This window comes from Aquarana catesbeiana, linkage group LG09, assembly GCF_042186555.1.
Source record: "Aquarana catesbeiana isolate 2022-GZ linkage group LG09, ASM4218655v1, whole genome shotgun sequence".
NCBI classification, from domain to species: domain Eukaryota; kingdom Metazoa; phylum Chordata; class Amphibia; order Anura; family Ranidae; genus Aquarana; species Aquarana catesbeiana.
In genome coordinates, this window is record NC_133332.1 from 69138795 (window position 1) to 69161401 (window position 22607).

Consider the following 22607-nt stretch of genomic DNA (forward strand, 5'->3'; position numbering starts at 1 on the left):
TATCGCATCCATTTAATTCATTTCACAGTCCGATTCGAATCTAGTCGCATCGGCGGCACAACGATTCATATCGGATCCATTTTACTCATTTCACAGTCCGATTCAAATCTAGTTGCGTCGGCGGGACAATGATTTGTATCGCATCCATTTCATACACTCTCCATCACGATTTACAATCGTTCATGGTTTTAGTTCATTTCTACATACTCATTTTTCTGCTATTCTATTATTTGCCTTCCTAATAAGGCCGCTTTCTTGCAATCATTGCAAGCATGTCTCTAGTGGCACATCGGCCACGCATCATTTCTAAGGGCACACAACCACTCATCATCTCCAGTGGCATAAATCTAGCCACTCACCGTTTTCTATCTGTCATTTCTCCTTTAGGTCAGTCGAGTTCAGGTTCCATCCTGCACCAGGTTGGATGTTATTTTCTCAGAGAAAAAACACACACACACAGGGATCACATCTTCACCAGGGGGCCAGTCGCATATCTAGGGGTGGGGGCAGCCCACTAAACAGGTGAAAAACAAAAAACAAACTGGACTTCTATGTCACCCTTACTACAGGTTCCCGGTCGATTGAGTTCTTGAAATCAACTAGGACTTCGCATCTAGGGCGTCAGTCAGGTGTGTAGTACACGGGCTCCACTCTCACATAACCTTGCAGCACACTTTCACTAAACATTCACTTCACATACACGATTTGGGCTGATCATTGGGCATTAGTTACTGTCACATGTTTCTTTGCAATACACTCTGTTTTGAAGGGTGGTCCTTCACCTACGCAGACAAGGTCACCAAACGTTGAGTTTGCTGACAGTGCAAGCGTTGGCAGGCCGAGCACACATCACCAACTACAGAACAACATTCCTACTTAGGCCATACCAGACTTCAGCTTCTTCCCCAGTACGCCCCGGGGCTCTGGTTTCACAGGTTTGTGCTTAGCACAGATGGGCACCTGAGCTAACAGTTACCTGGCCAGTCACCTCCTGGCTCACGTCGGTTGCCACGCACTCTTTTGAGTTTTCTAAATTTACACTCAACAGTGTTCAACGCTTGTCCAACATCACTCGACACAGGCTTCGCTGGTTGTAGGATTCACAGTCCATGGGGTTGCAGCCTCATCCCTTGGAGCTGAGCATGTATTGATTGCACAGGTTCTGTGGCTGATTGAGGTGGTAATTAGACCCACCTGGTGCCTTATCTGCACTTCAATTAAGCCTCGGGGGTTGGGTGGTTGGTACGGGTTCAGTTGTGGAGGGGGGTGGCACTCTAACGATCAACGTCAGCTTGATTCGAATTCCAATCGCATCAGCGTACCACATACAAAATCACTCGTAGTTTCATTAAAATCCTCTGAGTCATTGCCAGTCATTATCTGACATCACTCATCTCAGGCATCACTGATTTGTAAACTGTCATTTTTATTCGTTATGTTTGTTACCGCCACAGCTGCACACAGGCTCCCTGCAAGGGCCACCAAACTATAAACACCACATTTGGCTTAGTCATAAGCCTTGCAGTATCCAACAGGTCGCCTCATACACTCTACAACAGCCAACTTGAATCCAATCACGCCGGCGGCCCAACGATTCGTATCCTCAGCACCACACATCACGTTTCATCTATCACGCAGCTTACGGGCAGTTTGGTCTCTGTCGTGAGACATCTGCCATGAGCTACCAGTCCTTACTCAGACCAAGTCCATTCATACGCTCGTACATACTCATAACTCAGCCGATACTCTGCTTCATATATACTATGACAGGTCATTCATACACTCCCCAGCCTTATTCGAATCTAGTTGTGTCGGCGCAACAACGATTCAAATCGGATCCATTTCACAGTCCGATTCAAATCTAGTCACGTCGGCGGCACATCGATTCGTATCGGATCCATTTCATACACTCTCAATCACGGTTTACATTCGTTCATGGTTTTAGTTCATTCCTACATACTCAGTTTTCTGCTATTCTATTATTCGCTTTCCTAATAAGGCTACTTTCTTGCAATCATTGCAAGCATGTCTCCAGTGGCACATTGGCCACACATCATTTCTGGTGGCACATCGGCCACTCATCATCTCCAGTGGCATAAATCGAGCCACTCAACGCTTGTCCAACATCACTCGACACAGGCTTCGCTGGTTGTAGGATTCACAGTCCATGGGGTTGCAGCCTCATCCCTTGGAGCTGAGCATGTATTGATTGCACGGGTTCTGTGGCTGATTGAGGTGGTAATTAGACCCGCCTGGTGCCTTGTCTGCACTTCAATTAAACCTCAGGGGTTGGGTGGTTGGTACGGACTTAGTTGTGGAGGGGGGGTGGCACTCTAACGATCTACAACAGCTTGATTCGAATTGCAGTCGCACACTCAACATCGTTCAACGCTTCAGAACGCAAATCGGCTTTTAACTGTCATTCCTTTTCCTGTCCTTTTCCTTCTTGTCTATTTTTCTGTATACAACTCCGCTCACTATCCTACCACTACGACTCCTCTTAACACATGCACCCCCCTCCCCCTCTCCTTGTCTTATAGTTGGAGCCATGCCGCAGGCCGGCAACGAATACCTCACCTCTGCAGGTTTAGAGCGCGGCAGAATTCAGTTCCTCAGGGGATGGACCGTCCCCAAACCCGCAGCGTAGGGGGCATTCCCTACCCCGCCACAGCCAGAGAAGCCCAGCTCTTCAGGCTGCTCTTCTCACCACCAGTGGTAACTCAGCCCGGCACTCAGCAGACATCCCTGCAGTCGAACCCAGTCGCACCGGTGGTACAACGATGTGCATCTTCGGCACCACACGTCACGGTTCTATCTGTCACGCAGCTTACTACAGTTCAGTCTCTATCGTGAGGCAGCTGCCATAAGCTACTGATTGTTACTCAGACCAATCCTTTCGTACCTACTCATAACTTAGCCGATACTCTGCTTCACATACTCTGACAGCTCATTTCACACACCCTACTGCCTGATTCAGATCTAGTCACGCCGGCGACACATCGATCTGAATCGAGTCCATTCATACACTCTACAGCCCGATTCGAGTCCAGTCACATCAGCGGCACAACGATCCGAATCTGACACGACACGATTCCATTTGTCATACAGCTTCCTGCAACCCGGTCTCCATCGTAAGTCACCTGCCATAAGCTACCAGTCGTTACTCAGTCCGTCCATTCGTACGTTCGTACATACAATCTTAGACAATACACAACTTAATTTCAACTATGGGACTTGCAACTTAGCAAATACCGGCTGCTTAGTAAAAGGAAAAAATCTGGACAGCCGCACTCCAATATATAATACCTTTTATTGTAAAGATTTCTCAAAGTTCATATAAAACAACAGGGGTACAGGCAAGGGATACTGACGCGTTTCACACCCTCATCGGTGCTTATTCATAGCTATAAGACCATACATATTGATTGCAAATATATGCTGGTACAACATAGATCACATGATCAATTTCGTTGTCTTTAATCGCAAACAAATGTGGTCGAAAAGAAGCACACATTGCCAAGGAAAAACACAGAGATGGACCACATAAATGTGGTGATAGAAGTACTCATAACTTGAATGTGCATTATGACAAAGTAAATTGACTTTAAAACAGTCGAATAAACATTATATCAAAATAAACTGACTCCTAAAAACATCTTCGTGTATATTCCATGGAAAATGTATGTGTACATGAAACAGCAAAAAACTTTTTTCTAAAAACATATAAATGTGAACACGATAACAGAGTAACCTTTAATAATGAAAAATATCTAGAATTACCAAAGCAAGTAAAAAACCCACAATATCTGTGTGCACATACATATATCGCCAACGGGAAAAATACTATATCCAATAGAAGCAAACTAAATATACCAGTTAAAAAACTAGAAAGGGAGATCAAAACAATAAAATATCTGTAAAATATCTATTTATAATTAATCTCTTTCTAAATTAGAAGAAATTCTTAATAATTATTAAACCTTGGTCACAGCTGACGAAGGGTTAAAGCCACACCTTCACAACACTACCCAGCTAATCACTGATCAGTCATTGTCCCGCAACACACTGAAGGCTTATCATACTGCTTGGAATGCCTACTGCAGGTTTCTAGCTTCATGCCCCGGAGCAACAACAGGAGACATTAAAGCGGACTTCTTGCCACCTAGGCGACTCCTCCTCTCCCCCTTGGCAGACCCTCCCTTCCTGCAATCTTCTGGGACATGTCACAGGTTACAGAAGATTGCCTGGCCATTGACAGAGCACAGCACGGCTCGCCCATGTGCAGTGCGCGCCCTGCTGTGAAGCCGCAAACTGTCACAGCCAGGCGCCTAAATTTACAATGTCGGTGCTGCGAAGAGGAGGGAGAGAGAACGGAGGCTTCAGGCGGCCGCATCGCTGGACCGTGGGACAGGTGAACTCCGCATTAAGCACGTCCTAGCCTTCATATTGTATTGCCACACGCAGCTGGCTCTACCTCATAACACCATCAGGCTATACTTAGCCGGCGTCCAGCATTTCTTGTCCTTACAGGACCCCGGAAAGCCATCCTTATTCGCAGCCCATACAGTCGAATCCATTGTATGCAGCATCCACAAGCATCAGCCCGTAGCCAACTGCAAACGCTTACCCATCACAAGTGCCATCTTCAGGGGCATGTCGACCATCCTGTCATATTCCCCGTTTGGGTTTCTACCCAGGCTGATCATCCAGGGTCATCTACCTGACCTTCTATGACTTTTACGGCCTTTAGTGGCCCCGGCGGCAGATACTGTGCAGACACCACCTGGCTCACTTTCAAGATCATTTCGTGCTACATCTCGTAATATCCAAAACCCAACAATCCAGGCCCGGGGTCGACGTCAAGCTTCCAGACCAACAACGTCTGGTGCCCAGTAGCGATACTCGACTGGTTACTGTCTCACCTACTCACCCAGTCAAACTCCAGCCCGTGGCTACCTTTTCTGACCAGCCCCTGGAGTGGCAGCCAGTTCATCAGGCAGGTTAGGATCCTCCTGGTTAACCTAGGCCTTGACCCCCGGCCGGTATTTCGGAAACTCCTTTCTGCACGGGGTACCAGACCATGTCATTAAGAAGTTGGAGTAAGAGAGAGTCCAGTATCCCAAAAGTTTTTAATACATAGGTGGATTAAGTTACACTTACAAGAGAAATAATTAAAATAAGCTCATCTGTCAGTGGATCTCCGGGGCTGTACTTAAGGCGGCTGTCATAGAGCTTGTCATCGATGTAGTTGATGATGTCCAGCCGCTCTGGGTAGGAAGCAGTGAGGCGATATCTGGAGCCTCAAGGGGATACGAAGTCGCACTCTGGCTGCATGGAGCGTCCCGTGGCTATGACCCCACAAGCGGGGACAGAAGATAGGTGGCAAGTAGGAGTGCCAGATATCTCCTGTCCCCACTTGTGACGTCATAGCCGTGGGACACTGAATGCAGCCAGAGTGCGACTGCCTATCCCCTTGAGGCTCTAGACATTGCCTCCCTGCTTCCTACACAGAGCGGTCGGACATTATCAACTACATCGATGACAAGCTCCATGACAGCCGCCTGGAGTACAGCCCCGGAGATCCACTGACAGATGAGCTTATTTTAATTATTTCTCCTGTAAATGTTCTTAATCCACCTATGTATTAAATACTTTTGGGATACTGCACTTAGATCGGGGCGTCCTTCTCTCTCTCTCTTTGATCATACAGAGCCATCACAACTCTGAGGACAGCAGCCACAGGTGATCCCTCTACACCATCCCAGTATACATTTAATTTATCACAGCACTGTGCTACCCAGGGACTGCCTCCCATCCCATTGTGTCTTTCAAAGAGACATTGGGGTTCTTTTAAGCTGGCTGGACTGTTTATTGAATATTACACCTATGCGCCAGTTTCTTCTTCCTCATTAAGAAGTTGGGCAGGTGGAAATCTGCCTGCTTTGCTCGATACATTCCGAGCCCTCAGGTAGAAATGTCACAAGCCTTCACCAAGCTTGCTCAAAAAAATGTCAAAGGACCAATAAAGAGTTACTTCCCTATTTGAGTATTTTTGCCTCCCTTTTTGGTATACTGACCAGCAGACCAGGGAACACCTCAGGTCTATGTTATGTTGTAAGACTTGTGGCGTGTTTATTTGGTTCATATCTGTCTTGGTTTAAGGAATTCAGCCATAAATAAGAAGGCCAGTATGGTGGCCTGGATTTATGGGAGGAGTCCGGGGGAGGGGATATTTAAGCAGACCACTCACCTGTGGTCCTTGTCGGTTCTGGTGAGCGATACCCTCCCTCCCATTTCCCTTTTTCCGGGCACTTCTCAGCACATTTCTCTCCACAATCATCCATTACTTATCTTGGGTATGCCCCCTTTTTTGACATACCGGCCAGCAGACCAGGGCACACCTCAATCTATGTTATGTTGTAAGTCTTGTGGCGTGTTTATGTCTCAGTTGAAGAGCTTCAACCATAAATGCATATATATATATATATATATATATATATATATATATATATATATATATATATATACCTATATACCCACCAGCTGAAGACATTATAGAAATGTCTCTTTCATTTATTAATTTATTGGAAGCTTTGAACTGTGATGGCAAGATTTTGCTGCAGTAGTCCCAAGTTAAACCACTCATAGAATCTTATTGGACTTTACTTGCACAAAAAAGAACACCCATTATGTAGACAAAAGACATTTTATTGCAAAATAAATTGCTAAAATCACATATGGACTCATTATAGGTCATAAAAACAAGGGGTTGATTTACTAAAGGCAACTAGACTGGGCACTTTGCTCCAGAGCTTAGTAAATGAGGTAAAGCTTCACTTTGCAAAGAATACCCATTCATATGCAAGGCAAAAGAAAAAAAAACAACATTTTTGCTTTCACATGATTGGATGATGGAAGTCAGCAGATCGCCCCCTCATTTACTAAGCTCTGAAGCAACTGCTCTTGCACAGTCAATTTGCCTTTAGTAAGTCAACCCTAATGCCTATATATGTCACTGACAAAAATTATGCATACCGAGAAACACATTGACCCATGAGGACCTGCCTCCACAAACAAACAAATCAATGGGGTTATGAGCAATAGCAAATTTATATGAGATAAAAATGTGAAAAAAATGTAATTTCGCAGGGGTTACGCTGCAGCTGGTAATAATACATTATTTTTCTCAGTGGCATGTATATGCATTATTTTTATGAGCTATGCTGGGTCTACTGTATATGTGATTTTAGCAATTATTTTGTAATAAAATTATTTTTTTTATCTAAATAATGCATGTTCCCTTTTGTTTTAGTAAAGTCAGATAAGCCTCTATGAATGGTATGGTATGGTGTACATTTATGAATGTAGCACATGAGTGGCCCCATTGGTTTATGTAGGAGTCCCATGTTGGAGAAATTCTCCGTTGATTAAAATCTGCCTTTAACTGTCATGTCAGTTTTGTGGGGATAAGTAGTGTGCCCTAAATTGTAACTCCACTTTTCTAAAGAAAAAGACAATCCTCTCTGGGTGATCAATGTACATCGCCGGAATTTTAACAAACTTTGTTGCAGATTTCTACTTGTTTCTGAAAAAGCTGTTTGTTTCACCATGTTCTGTTTAGACTAACTCTAAATGGGAGGGACTGTTTTTTTTTTATTCAGCTGGTGCACTCTCAGAGCCGGTTCACACGGGGGCGACTTGTCAGGCGACCTAGCCGCCTGACAAGTCGCCTCCCGTTCTGTACAATGGAACCGTTCTAATCGGAGCGACGCAAGTCGCTCCGACTTAGAAGAAAGGTTCCTGTACTACTTTGGGGGCGACTTGCATAGACTTCTATACAGAAGTCGTCTTGCAAGTCGCCACGGCAGTCGTGTGCAGGTCGCCTCGGTGAGGCGACCTGCAAGTCGTGCCGCTTCTAATGTGAACCGGCGCTAAGTGTTCTGATGAGAAAGGTTGCAGGGTCTGCATCCCTATAGAAGCAAATCAACCCTTAGAGAATATTTAACCAAAAATCTAATTTCTGTTGCAGTGGATGGCTAAAATATGACTCGTATCATAGTGATTAGTGAGCTAATCACACAAGCAGGAATTTCAATTTTTTGAGGCATTCTGTACACCAATAATGTACAGAATGCATACAGGTTGCCATATTGGATTGAATTTTACAAAAAATTAGACTGAAATGGAAAGGTAATTTTTAAAAACATTTAATTATAATACAGGCCATGTAGTAATTGTACATGCTATATTATTATTTTATTTGCTAGAATTATTTTTCAAACACCCTTTTGATTTTTCATATGTTTTAGCTATTACTGTTTTATATTACCATGGAAAAAAAAATCTTCTCTGCCCAGGATTCTTTTGCATGTAGATAGTTCCTGGAAATGTATGTATTTAGTAAAGGATGGCAATAAAGTGATTTAATTAAAGGAAAACTTTAAACTATAAACTTTTGAGATCATTTGATGACTGATATAAAATGTATAAAGGTTTAAGGGACAATAAAGGCCTTTGTTAAATATCACATTTTTATATCTACTGATTTCATCATAACTTTGACATTCACAGGAGACCCAACAGCTGCTGTTCGACTAACCAATCAGCTTCTTCAGTTGGGGGCTGACGTAACTCTGCGTAGCCGATGGACTAACATGAATGCCCTACACTATGCTGCCTACTTCGATGTCCCAGAACTTCTACGCATCCTCCTGAAAGCATCAAAACCTAAAGGTGAGGGAATAGAGTTAGGTGGGGTGTCTGATTAGTGGTACAGATGTGGGAATATGGCTCTCCAAGAAAATGTGTTAAAGTATAGGTAGGAGTATTGCATTCACCACTTCAATACAGGGCATTTTCACCCTCTTCCTGTCCAGGCCAATTTTCAGTTTTCAGCGCTGTTACATTTTGAATGACAATTGTGCGGTCATGCAACACTGTACCCAAATTTATTTTTATCATTTTTACCCCACAAATAGAGCTTTTTTTTGGTGGTATTTGATCACCTTTGTGGTTTTTATTTCTTGCGCTATAAACAAAAGAAGAGTGACAATTTTGAAAAAAACACAATATTTTTTACTATAATAAATATCCCAATTTAAAAAAAAAAATTTTCCTCAGTTTAGGCCGATATGTATTCTTCTACATATTTTTGGTAAAAAAAAATCGCAATAAGCGTTTCTTGATTGGTTTGCGCAAAAGTTATAGCATCTACAAAATAGGGGATAGATTTATGGCATTTTTATTATTATTTATTTTTTTACTAGTAATGGCGGCGATCTGCGATCTTTATCGTGACTGTGACATTGCGGCGGACACTTTTGACACTATTTTGGGACCAGTGACATTTATACAGCGATCAGTGCTATAAAAATGCATTGATTACTGTATAAATGTCACTGGAAGGGAGGGGGTTAACACTAGGGGGCGATCAAGGGGTTAAATGTGTTACCTAGGGAGTGATTCTAACTGTAGGGGGAGGGGACTCACAAGGGGAGGAGACCGATCAGTGTTCCTCTGTACTGGGACTCACTTTTGTTGCCAGAAGTTTAGACATTAATGGCTGTGTGTTAAGTTATTTTGAAGGGACAGCAAATTTACACTGTTATACAAGCTGTACACTCACTACTTTACATGGTATTAAAGTGTAATTTCTTCAGTGTTGTCACATGAAAAGATAATAAAATATTTACAAAAATGTGAGGGGTGTACTCACTGTTGTGAGATACTGTGTGTATATGTATATATAGATCTCTCTCTCTCTCTCTCTCTCTCTCTCTCTCTCTCTCTCTCTCTCTCTCTCTCTCTCTCTCTCTCTCTCTCTCTCTCTCTCTCTCTCTCTCTCTCTCTCTCTCTCTCTCTCTCTCTCTCTCTCTCTCTCTCTCTCTCTCTCTCTCTCTCTCTCTCTCTCTCTCTCTCTCTCTCTCTCTCTCTCTCTCTCTCTCTCTCTCTCTCTCTCTCTCTCTCTCTCTCTCCAGTAGTTTCTATCAGTGTAGCTGAAATAGCTGAATATTTGAAATACAGACTACAATGCCATCTGCTGGCTTTGTGTAAGACTGCAGAATTTTACCATGCAATATTTTTTATTTGCCTGGCTAAAAAAATAATATATTTTTTTTTAGTCCTAACCATAATAAATAAGGAAAAAAAGTATGCATAAAACCACTACACTATACATTTTTTTGAAAATGCTGGGACTGTGTACTTTTTGCATTAGAAAATGTGAAATGTCATGAAAATGATACCTTTTGTATTTAATGAACAGGTGTTTATATTTAAATACCGAATCTAACTCAAATGTATTTAATCTTTTCTCTCTATCTCTTAGTGCTAAATTCCACCTGCAGTGATTTTAACCATGGTACCGCTTTGCACATCGCCGCCTCTAATCTTTGCCTGGGAGCTGTCAAGTGTCTGCTGGAACATGGCGGCAACCCATCTGTCAGGGTGAGAAACATCCTCTAATATATATCTTCCATATATCTGTCACATGGCATTGTAGTCCAAAGAAACCTCATTAAATAACATTGCAAGCCACAATGTTCAAGATAATACTAAAACTATCAATTTTCAGTATTCATTATTTTCATTATTTTTGTGTCATCAAAGCAATGAAGTGTTATTTATAATTTTTTGCTTTGGGTTGCTGCCCTCTGTACATTGCCTGAGCCTTATCAAGGCTATTAAATCTTATTTTATTGTTGTATGTTTTATATTAGTTTTGCTATTTGGAAAATTGGCTTGTTTGTAAAGCGTATCTAAACCTCAAAATATAAATGTAATATATTGCAACCTACCCGTCCTTGGAAGAGGTGCCTGCATTCATTTGCTTTTTCCAGGCCTTTTTTCTTCATTTCACTTTTTAATCTCATAACTAATACCACTTCCCATTCCTTCATGTCTATGCTCACTTCTCCAATGTATCCATGGAGGCAGCCCTGGTTGTTACAGAGGCTGGACTTCAAACATGTCTGTCTTTGTTCATCTACATTACATGGTGGATTGATGGGACTATTAATTTACAAAAGAGAGGTAACATTGTTTTAGCTGTCCTTTTAACTCCCAGAAAGTGACAAGGAAACTACATTTCTGGCAAGATCAACAGTTGTGTCTTGTACTTGCATAAATATTCTTGGCCTGAAAAAAGGAAACTAATGCAGTCATTTACATCTAAGGACTGACAACCTGCAATATATTGCATTTTAGTTTCTGGGTTTAGATACACTTTGAAAACCAAAAAAGCAGTGCTAATATTATAAGTGCAAATGTGCCAAAAGGCAGTTTAAAATAAATAACCACATATAAAGTGCAGATGTGCAACTAATAGTGCATATAATGTATATTGGGCCCATGCACACATAGACCCCAAAAGTTCACAAAAAACAAAATTCATCAACTTCAAAGTGCAAAAACAGTCCATTTAGGTGCAGATGAATCCTTTCATAATAAGTTCAAAAGCCACATTCCCTCAAAAGGTGCAGTAAGTGCTTATGGAAAAAAAGTGGAATCCACCACCAGATAGCAGTAGTTGGCGCCTCTTACCAGAAAGGTTGGGCCACAAATTATAATGGTAAAACTCGCAAATGGTACATTTCAAGGACTGGCATCCAGAGGAAAGATGATTGCCACTTAGCAGCATGTTGTAATATAACACCGAAAGGGTAAATATATAAACTTCCATAGAGAAGCACATTTTATATACTCTCACCATTTATTCCAAAGTTCACGGTACTCCAAGACAGTAGCAATCCGATACAACAGGGATAAAACAGCAGGTTGATAGCTCACATAAGAAAAATGCTGTTAGCAATCCGCAGATTGTCCGTGATGATGTCGTAGACAGACCATGCCCTACGTGTTTCGTCAGCAATTACATCTTCGGGGGACAGGCTGTACACTGAAGACATCATTGCTGATATATACTTATCATACTTATCACACACAAAAAATGTATTTATCTCAACACACTCCATTAACGTAATGCTTAAAATATACCTAAAAGCAAAACGTAGCTTGGATTAGATAAAGTAGTGATGGGTTAGAACCTCTGTCAAGTTATCTTGTCTGTCTTTAGGGAGATTCTCTCTCTCTAACTGTCCTGATCACCAGTGTCACTGGAAATGAAAGTAGGGATAAACCCAAAATTGCGAGTGCCACAGGACTAGAGGGGAAGTCTTCCAATGGGCACACTTGTTTCCGGGACACCTGTCTAGAACGGGATAACCTCACATTGGAAAGAAATTGTCTCACTTACTGTTAAGTGAAACAGGAAAAGAAATCTCCCTAATTACTGACAGTGGTTTTAATTCTCCCTAACTCTATCCAAAATTTAAAAAATAGGCTTTAGATATACTTTAAGGGAAACCTGAGAAAGGAAATTAAAATTAAGCTTATGACTAAAATTGCTTACCTTCAATAAAAACAAAATGGCCCAACGGTATCAGCAGCTGAAATTATATGAAAAGCTTAGCTTTTCCTGGTAAAGTCAAGCTTGACTCCACCCCCTCCCAAGGCTTCCAATGAATCAGTGAGGCTACCAGTCATGTTTACAACCCATCATGGAGGCTCAGGAGGTAGGAAAGGGTAAAACCAAGCACAACATTTACAGGAAAATCCAAGATGTTTACACTATAGGGAATTGGCTTGAACAATATGACATGAAAAAAAATCATATCAGTAATTGATAGTTTATAGAAATATGACATTTCTCTCCCTTACCCTATACAGAACAGCAAGGGCCAAGTCCCAGGAGATGTGGTTCCCGACCCCATGGATATGGGCCTTGATAAAGCCGAATCTGCCATGATTGCCAAGGAGCTAAAGCAGCTGCTTTTGGACGCAGTGCCCTTAACTTGTAATCTTCCCAAGGTTACGCTACCCAACTATGACAACATCCCCGGGAACCTGATGCTGGCATCTATAGGACTGAAGCTGGGGGACAGAGTACTGATTGATGCAGAGAAGGTAACAGCTAAAATTTTTATTCAATAATGAGAATGGAACGGGATAGTTTTATGAGTTGTTAAGATAGTAGAGTATATTAGATACATAGTATTTGTATTGGTAAGTAGATTTCAAGTATCATTCCAAGAAACTGCTGGTTGGTTGAACTACGCACTGGAATATCATATCTTTTAGAAGGTCCATGAGATCTTCCCACTTAGGATCTTTGCTTGGCACCATGTAATAGCCGCATCAAGCGGGTGGAGCTGGAAACTCAGATTTACATTTCAACATAACTAGTGTCTAATTATTTGTTATTGATCTCTGCAGATTAAAGTCAAAATTAACAATGTAGCAAATAAATACATAAAAAAATATCAACCTGACCTTTGTTTTTTTAGCCTTGCATCACCTAAGTGCAGAAGTGTACTGGGAACTCCTAATCCCAACATTCATAATTCCAAACATGGAAGTTCCTCTGCTAATTATATACTATATATACTTGATCATTTATAAAGGAATTCATGCTGTTGTGCCAAACACATTGCAAACTACAGAAAGTCTTCCTTGCCTAAAGAAGAATGCAGAGAACAAGAAAAGCTGTAGTACTGCCTATTGATGTCTATCTATAGGACATTGATATTTGACAAGTTGACTTGAAATTAGTGGGTTTCCTGATTTTAGCAGTTGTAATATTTAATTGTTAGCATTGCCAGTTTGTGATATGATTTTTTTTGTAATCTAAAGTCTGCATTCACATTTAAGTTGAGTGTCTTTGGTCATTTTTACAGGCTTTTTTTTGGGTTTGTACAGGTGTTTTGAAAGTTTTTTTTTTTTTCTACATTTTTATTTAGCCAATGGAATGCTAGTTCTACTGGAGAGAAAATGCGCACTCCTGCTTTTTTGTAATTTTTTTACAAATGTTTTTCACGCACTCTAATTGAAGTCTACTGGGGCCAAAAATACTTGAAGCTTATAGCTCACAAAAAGCTCATGTAGTTTTTTTGAACTGCAAGCTTCAAGCAACATTATGCTCAGAAAACAAAAATTGAAAACTATAGGAATTTTGATGTTGAGCGTTTTGGAGCCTCAAGTCTTTGGAGCTTCAACTAGAAAACGCTCGGGTGTGTATGGAGCCAAAGTGCCTTGTTACATGGTGTGCCCTCTTATTCTAGAAATATGAATAGTAAAATTGTGTTCAACATTTTTCGTTTTAACAGCATTAATGGGTTCAAATTGAAGTTCATTTTCAACTGCAGTGATGAGAAAATTTGAAGGAGCAGAATGAAAAATTTCTCTTGAATGAACGAATTTCCAACAATGTATGTCGTTTTCGTTCAGGAAAATCCATTCACTCCAAATTTAAATGTTAAAAGTAAAAAAAAGATTTAAAGTACTTTTGAATGACATTCATCAAGTCATCAAATGTATTGAGAATTTTTGTACAAATGTTTGTTTGAACATTTGTTAGAAAATCTACTAGTGTAAGATCAGCTTAACAATATGGCATATCAATCTACCAACTGTGGGTTCAGTGATTTCACTTTTCTGCTAAAAACTTTTTTCCAAGGTGGAGATAAACTCCAAAACAGAATTTAGGATTCTAGACAATAATTGTATATTTATAGTGTAATAAAATACAAATATATAGTAGGGACAGACGCACTGGAAAAGTCAGTTTGGCTAGGAAAGAGTGCCATATGTACCTTTGAAACCTTGGTAGTCAAGTGCAATGAGGCCACTGCTGTGATTGTTCTTGATAGATTAAATATCTTCCATTACACCTCTCAATCCTGAAACTCTTGTGGAAGTCTGAGCATAATGGTCTACAGAGAGACACTGTGTGGGAGCAGCTTTATAAGTAAAAACTACTCTTTTTTGGGATATGGAAACAAGTTCAATTTGCCTAAAAAGAAAGTACATTTTAAGTATAGTTAGAGCTGGATTTATTTTTATCTGTTATGTTTTATTGCTGTGGAAAAGCTCCGTTATCAAATGCTGGAACTGCCGATTGTGCTTTTTTGAAGCTGGAAAAGGCTGGTTGTAGCCATTTTAAAACTTACTTGCTAAGCAGACTCTCCCTACCTGTACAAAACAAACCCACTTGAGGATGTCTACCCCAAGAGACAACAAAAACAAGGAGATTACAGTGTTATTAATAGGCATGATAATAAGCATATTGTTTATACTGTCTTTCTTCATGCCACTTTTTTGCAGGCTGCCACATTGCGCTTTTGTGGCACCACCGAGTTTGCCAGTGGTCAGTGGGTGGGAGTCGAGCTGGACGAGCCAGAGGGAAAGAATGATGGCAGTGTGGGAGGCATTCGCTATTTTATTTGTCCCCCCAAACATGGTGAGTGGTCCTTAATTTTTTTTATTATATATTCCTTTGTCCCTTTGCATTAATATATCAAGATGTCTTTGGATTTTTAAAAAACCTAACTCCAGACTAAAAACATTTCTTAGTTTTGGTTGTACTCTTATGAAATAATCTTTTATAATATTATCACTGTTTTTACTGAAAGCTACTTAAAAAATATTCAATATGTTTTAGTATTTAAAAAAAAAAACAGAAAAAAACAATATCACAGGTAAAAAGTAAATTATACTTTTCTCTAAATTTACATTTTCCTAATGCACTTGTCTACTCACGCTTGTTTGCTGTCAGTGTTCATCCTGTAGGTGTCACTGTTCTCAAGGTAGATTACTTCAACCGGTAAAACAGATCTAATGTGTACGCATTCTTTCTAACCACAAAACACTTTGTCCATATGGTCAGCCCATTTGTTCTGTAAATTATTTTATATAGAGTTATAATATCCAAGCCTTATAGAGTAATTCAAACCCCAAATTTTACAATATATGTAATATGCAACCCCAATTTCACAAACATGGAGGCACTGTGTAAAATCTACCTAAAAAGGAAATTCAATGATTTTACAAAATAGAAAACATATCAAATGTTTAAATTGAGGAAATGTACCATTGTAAGAGAAAAAAAGGGTAATTATGAAATTGATGGCAGCAAAACATCTAAAAAAAAAAAAAAGTTGAGACGGGGCAACAAAAAGATGGCAAAGTAAGTGCTACTAACAAGGAAGAGCTGGGAGAACATTTTGCAATTAATTAGGTTAAAGTGGTTCTAAAAGCTGAAGGGTTTTTTTTTTACTTAATGCATTCTATGGAACACAGCTAGTGCTGTAAATGTGGTCTGAGCTGCTCATGCCCTTCTGTTATAAAAAAAAAAAACCCCATCTGTCAGCGGTTTTCAAAAATGTAAGTTTAATAGTTTAATGCCTTTTTAAAGCTGAACTTCAGAGAAAGTAAAAACCCTCCCTTACAGTGCCCCCCCCCCCGTTCTGCAAGGGTTGAATGCTCGTTAAGGTCTAGGAGATGGGAAGTCTTAATTGATCCTTCACTCCTGCAGATGCCCTTCCCCTCATATGCCCCGGTGGTCAGATGCCCCCTGACATCATCAAGACCAATGCAAGCCCCTGGCCCTGCACTGGACATGGGGACATCAGGGGAACAGTCCTCTGCCAGATCATAGAAGAGTGTCATCTATTGGGGGAATGGGGGGTTGGGTTAGTAAAACTGCTTTTCCTGACCCCTAGACCTAAATGGGCATTCAACCCTTGTAGTACGGGAGCAGCCCGACTGCAAGGGAAGGATTTTACTTTTCCAGAAGTTAGAATTTAAAGATACAAGTTTTCTAAAACGGTTAGATTCCATCCTCAAGCATTATACAATTCTGTGGAAGGAACCTAGCCGGCTCCAGATGATTGCGTCTTTAATAGGTTAAAGGTGAATTCTGGGAAGTAAAAACCTTTACCCTTGTAGTGGGCCCCTCTCCACACTGAAAGGGTTATCTGTTTTGCTTAAGGGTTGATGAATAGGGTGATATACCTTCCTTATATCTCACTCCCCTGAAAGCAGGCACTCTCTGCCTTCCAGAGGTATGTGCTAGCCCTTGGTGACATCCCATACAATGCAGGGCTGCTGGTGCCGCACTGTACGGGATGACATCAGGGAGCTGTTACTGGTTGGGCAGTGAAGAGGGGTGGTTTTGGGAGACCAGTCTTACAGAAAGGAGAAAGCTGGCTGGATTGAGCAATATTGTATTATTTATTCCAGATATTTGTATAGTGCTGATAATTGATACAGCACTTTCCATATTGTACATTCACATCTGTCCTCGCCCTCAAGAAGTTTACAATCTAATGTCTCTAATGCCGTGTACACAAGGGTGGACTTTTCAACCGGACTTGTCCGATGGAAACGAATCCGTCGGACAATCTGGCCGTGTGTGGGCTTCATCGGACCTTTAGCGATCTTTTTCTGTCGAAAATCAGACGGACTCCAGATTTGGAACATGTTTCAAATCTTTCCGCCGGACCCAGTTCCTATCGAGGATTACAAACAAGTTAGGGTCTGTAGGTTTGTTCTTAAGTTGAATCTGTTTGTAAGTCGGAACAGGTACATTTAGTAAGTGTAGCTTTTTGGATGGCATAGGGAAGGGCTACCACTTCTGTAACATTTGTTTTGCTGTCTGTGCCCCTGTTGAGAAGATTTATTCTAACTTTCTGTCCCATTGACAATTGGATTTTGAAAATTTTGGTTTGTTGTGGAAACAAGCCTTGGTGATAAAGCATCAGTGGAGACACCTTTTTTCCCATAATAACTCTTACAGGAGTGAATTTTCCTTCCTAGGGGTAGATTTCCTCTCACTTCCTGTTGTCTCCCTCCGTTTGTAAGTAGGAGTTGTTTGTAAGTCAGATGTTTGTAAGTAGGGGACCCCCTGTATTTGTTTTTAATGGGGTCAGATAATGATATGGTACTCATTATTTGTATATTTATAAGCGTTTTGTCATTTTGTAATAAATTAACCCTGTGTTTCTTAATTGGATATGGTATTCTAGCAGTTTTTTGTGTTTAATTTTAGTCTACAGTCTTTCTGCTGCTGTGACTTTTTAGCATGCATTTTCCTTTTTTATCTTTGATTGTTGTTTGACATTCATGACATCTAGTTTGCCTGGAGGGTGGTGATGCTGTATTATATTGTTATGAAGGTTTTGAATATGTTAGAATCAACAATAAAGCTATTGTCCTAGTTTATGCTTCTACGAGTGTTGATGATGCAAAAGCTGCTCTGAAGGATTCATGATCACATTTCACAGTAACATATAAATCTTGTACAAAACTCTGCTGGAATGAATACAGTTTAGAACAGTCCATGAAACCGTATATAAAGCCATACCTCCCAACATTTTGAGATGGGAATGAGGGACACCTACTAGCAAACGTATATAGGCATAGGACACGCCCCCTGCCACACCCTCTTAAAGGAGAATTAACCAAAACAAAAGGTTAATTAAATCCACAAGGGCTTTTTTTTTACCACTATTCCTTTATACTGGCTTTTAAAATTTACAAATGCAGCAATTTAGAATTTGGATGGAAGGTTTAGCACTGGGAAACACTTTTTGAAAGACAAAAAGTCTATTTTATATACAACTATATGGATCAGACCAAAATGAGGGACAAATGAAGAGGAAAGAGGGACATTGCTCCAAATCAGGGACAGTCCCTCGAAATCAGTGACAGTTGGGAGCTATGTATAAAGCCAGGATAGGATAAGGACTTATGTTAGTTTTGTTCATGCTGTCTGTGTCCCCAATGGGGAGAGGCATACACTTACCGGCCACTTTATTAGGTATACCTTGCTAGTACCGCGTTGGACCCCCTTTTGCCTTTAGAACTGCCTTCATTCTTCATGGAATAGATTCAACTAGGTGTTGGAAACATTTCTTAGAGATTTTGGTCAATATTGACATGATATCATCACGCAGTTGCTGCAGATGTGTCGGCTGCACATCCATAATGCGAATCTCCCTTTCCACCACATCCCAAAGGTGCTCTATTAGATTGAGATCTGGTGAGTGTGGAGGACATTGGAGTACAGTGATCTCATTGTCATGTTCAAGAAACCAGTGGTGAGATGATTTGAGCTTTGTGACATGGTGCATTATCCTGCTGGAAGGAGCCATCAGAAGATGGGTACACTGTAGTCATAAAGAGATGGACATGGTCAGCAACAATACTTTAAATGATGCTCAGTTGGTACTAAGGGGCCCAAATTGTACCAAGAAAATATCCCCCACACCATTACACCACCAGCCTGAACTGTTGATACAAGACAGGATGGATCCATACTTTCATGTTGTTTACACCAAATTCTGGCCCTACCATCTGATTGTCTTAGCTGAAATCAAGACTCATCAGATCAGGCAACGTTTTTCCAATCTTCTATTGTCAAATTTCGGTGAGCCTGTGTTGTGCGTTCAGAGATGGTATTCTGCATACCTTGGTTGTAACGTGTGGTTATTTGAGTTACTGTTGCCTTCCTATCATCTCAAACCAGTCTGCCCATTCTCCTCTGACATCAATAAGGCATTTTCATCCACACAACTGCCGCTCACTGGATATTTTCTCTTTTTTGGACCGGCTTACCCCCCACCCCCGTAGAATACAATGGCTCGGCAGGAGGGATTCCCCCATCAACACATACAGTGTTGATGGGGGAATCAAGTGAATTTCAGGAAAGAAATTCGCACCGTAGTCTACAACTGTCTGGGCTCCTACTTCACTGAAGACAACTTTCTTGACCACTTAGTATGGCTGTCGCTGTTTTGACTGGTTCATTAGTAACCAGCCCAAAATTCAATCAGTGTAAGGCCAGCTTAAGCCCCGTACACACGGGCAGAATGTTGGGAGACATTTGCCAGTACAAAAAATACCAGCCGACATATTGCCCGTGTGTACGTCGGTCTGTCAGACATGCATGCTGGAAAACCAGCAGCTGACCAACTCCAGATTAGTGCTTCCAGCCAATGGTAGAGACCGCTGACCGGAATGTTCTGGCGGGGGGCCGTCCGCCTGTCAGAACACAACAGCTTAGCCGGGGAGATTGCTGAACTAACCTTGCATGGTTAGTACAGTGGCTTCCGACTGGAGCTGTCAGGTTTTTTTTTCGTGTAATCCAGCGGAGTTGCACAAAAAAAAACTGTAGTGTGTACCAGGCTTTAAAGTGGTATAAAACACTGGCATATAGAGGATGGGGAGAAGGAGTGGCTTGCCACAATAGGCAATGTTAGGAAATGGACACACCAGGAGTGCGTCACAAACAAACGAAAGATTTCTCAGCACACTTATAAGCCAGCCTGCAAAACAACCAAACTGACCCTGTCTAACAGTTTACGTTAAAAACAAAGAGATTTGTTTGCACACATTTGCAAACACTGTATATGCACAAACCGCAGTGCCCACGCCAAGGGACTTCTGTATATACTGCGGTCCTAACTCTAAATTTCCAGTTTCGCAGTATATACAGAGGTCCCTTGGTGTGGGCACTGCAGCTTGTGTATATATTTTAAAATGCGTGCAAACAAAACCCTCTGTTTTTAACATAAACTGTTAGAAATGGTCGATTTGGTTGTTTTGCAGGCTAGCTGGTAAGTGTACTGGGAAATGTTTTGTTTGTTTGTGAAGTGCATTGCCCTTCCATGTGCACCTTGCTGCAAAGGCCAGTTATAGGTTGGGGTGGTTGCCACTTTTTGTACACACTGGAATGCAAACGCAAGAGTAACACAGTGGGACACTGTTGAAGAAGGAGGCACTAAGGCGCCAGCGTTGAGGGGACAATATGAATCAGGTCACAGGAGGAAGCAAAAGGCATTACATAAGGTAAGTGTTTTCACCAGCATTAGGGTAAAAAAAGCAAGCTTGTTTCGTTGATGAATTTAGTTACGACCAAGAAAATTTGTATTGTTTGGTCCCTTCTGTATTGAACTGTACTGTAATTGTGCTGTCCCCCCTCTACATTGTAAAGCGCTGCGTAAACTGTTGTGCTATATAAATCATGTATAATAATAATAATATTTAACGTAATTGCAGATTTAGATAACCCGTTTTTCTTTATTGGTTGGCAAAAGACTATTTTTTGTTTTCGGGTTCCTGTATCCATATCTACTTATAAAAACACATTTTTCTTTCTAGGGATATTTTCTTCTGTGTCTAAGATCAGTAAAGCCCCTGAACAACCTCCATCTTCTGTCACTTCCACACCAAAGACCCCTCGTATGGACTTTTCCAGGGTCACAGGCAAGGGAAGAAAGGAGAAAAAATGTATGTAGACTTTTCATGGAAGCCTACACAGCACAAGCCTAGTTTAGATACAATAATATTGTGGTGGTTATAGTAAACTAGAGTTTAACGGTTCCCTGGTTGTGTTTCCTGTGGTCTCTCGCAGCAACGCAAAAGAAGTCCATCAGTGTGGGAAGTCTAGACAAAGAGGGACTGAACATCGACTTGGGGGACCAAGTTCTTGTGGCTGGACAGAAACAGGGAGTGGTGCGCTTCTACGGAAAGACAGATTTTGCTCCAGGTAACATGATGGGAAGAATAAATGGGCTACAGCTATAGTATTTGGTACAAACAGTATATACTGTATCTTACTGAGAAAAAACACAATAATATTCTTATATCTACCACAGGATACTGGTTTGGAATTGAGCTGGAAAAGTCTACAGGGAAACATGATGGCTCAGTATTTGGTGTTCGGTATTTTACCTGTTCCCCAAAACACGGAGTCTTTGCTCCACCATCTAGAGTTCAGAGGTAAGATTTGAATGCAGATTTTGGCATAGTGATAATCTATTGTGTAGTGTAACAGCAAACATTTTGTCTAACTTTCGGGAATCCTACTCTCAAGTATATAATCACTTAAGGGCTATCACTTTGGCTACATAAGAGGGTAGCAGTGCAACTTACTGAACACACAAGATATCATCAGATACGGACTTCTGAAGATCACCGTGTATCCAGGCTAGGAAGTGAAGGGAAATCCATCCCCCCTTTGGGATATAGTGACAAAAAATTTGACAAAGGATTTCTCTATCAAAAAAAGGTTATGCTTTAGAAACACTTTAAAGGGATGTACAGGGTTTTATATCTATTATCTTATGTGTTTTTATGAATTATATAGAGTTTAGGCAACTAAACGTAAAATAACTCTAGGCTCCTTTTCACCCATTACACCAGGCTAGCCTTAGCGGCCTTCTTGAAAATAACCTGTTGATTACAGAACTATATAGCTCAAGCTCCAATTTACACAAACACCTTAAAGTGGTTGTAAAGGCACAAGGTTTTTTACCTTCATGCATTCTATGCATGAAAGTAAAAAACCTTCTGTGTGCAGAAGCCCCCCTAATCCTTACCTGTGCCCACTCTCGATCCAGCAATGTCCACAAGAGCTTTGCTTCTGATTGGCTTTTGGCAGCAGGAGCCACTGGCTCTTGCTGCTGTCAATCACATCCAGTGGGCCAATCAGGAAAAGATGGGCGGGGCTGAGCCGCGGCGCAGTGTGTGAAAGGACACACAGAGCCGTGGCCTGGGAGCATGCCTTCTTGGGCACCCGCCAGGAGGGAGGAGCCAGGAGCACCAACATGGAACCTGAGAAGAGGAAAATCTGGGCTGCTCTGTGCAAAACCACTGCATAGAGCAGGCAAGTATAACATGTTTGTTATTGAAAGAAGAAAAAAAAGGCTTTAATATAGCTTTAATGATCCAAGGAGGGTCTCATGCCCTCTCCATCCTAGTCTGCTCTT

At 41.1% G+C, this 22607-nt stretch overlaps 1 protein-coding gene across 4 annotated transcripts in view; it reads left to right on the top strand.

Moving 5' to 3' along the window:
* The window catches only part of CLIP3 (CAP-Gly domain containing linker protein 3), a 65478-nt gene that overhangs the window by 32898 nt on the left and 9973 nt on the right, over window positions 1-22607 (top strand). For all 4 annotated transcript variants that reach the window (XR_012235964.1, XM_073598735.1, XM_073598734.1 and 1 more), the window contains 7 exons: window positions 8572-8733; window positions 10328-10446; window positions 12727-12963; window positions 15160-15295; window positions 20998-21126; window positions 21251-21385; window positions 21495-21618. Coding sequence is in view for 3 of the 4 variants with exons in the window: in XM_073598735.1 (XP_073454836.1) it covers window positions 8572-8733; window positions 10328-10446; window positions 12727-12963; window positions 15160-15295; window positions 20998-21126; window positions 21251-21385; window positions 21495-21618 (1042 nt within the window). In the remaining variant the exon portion in view is untranslated. The remainder of the gene's footprint in view (window positions 1-8571; window positions 8734-10327; window positions 10447-12726; window positions 12964-15159; window positions 15296-20997; window positions 21127-21250; window positions 21386-21494; window positions 21619-22607) is intronic.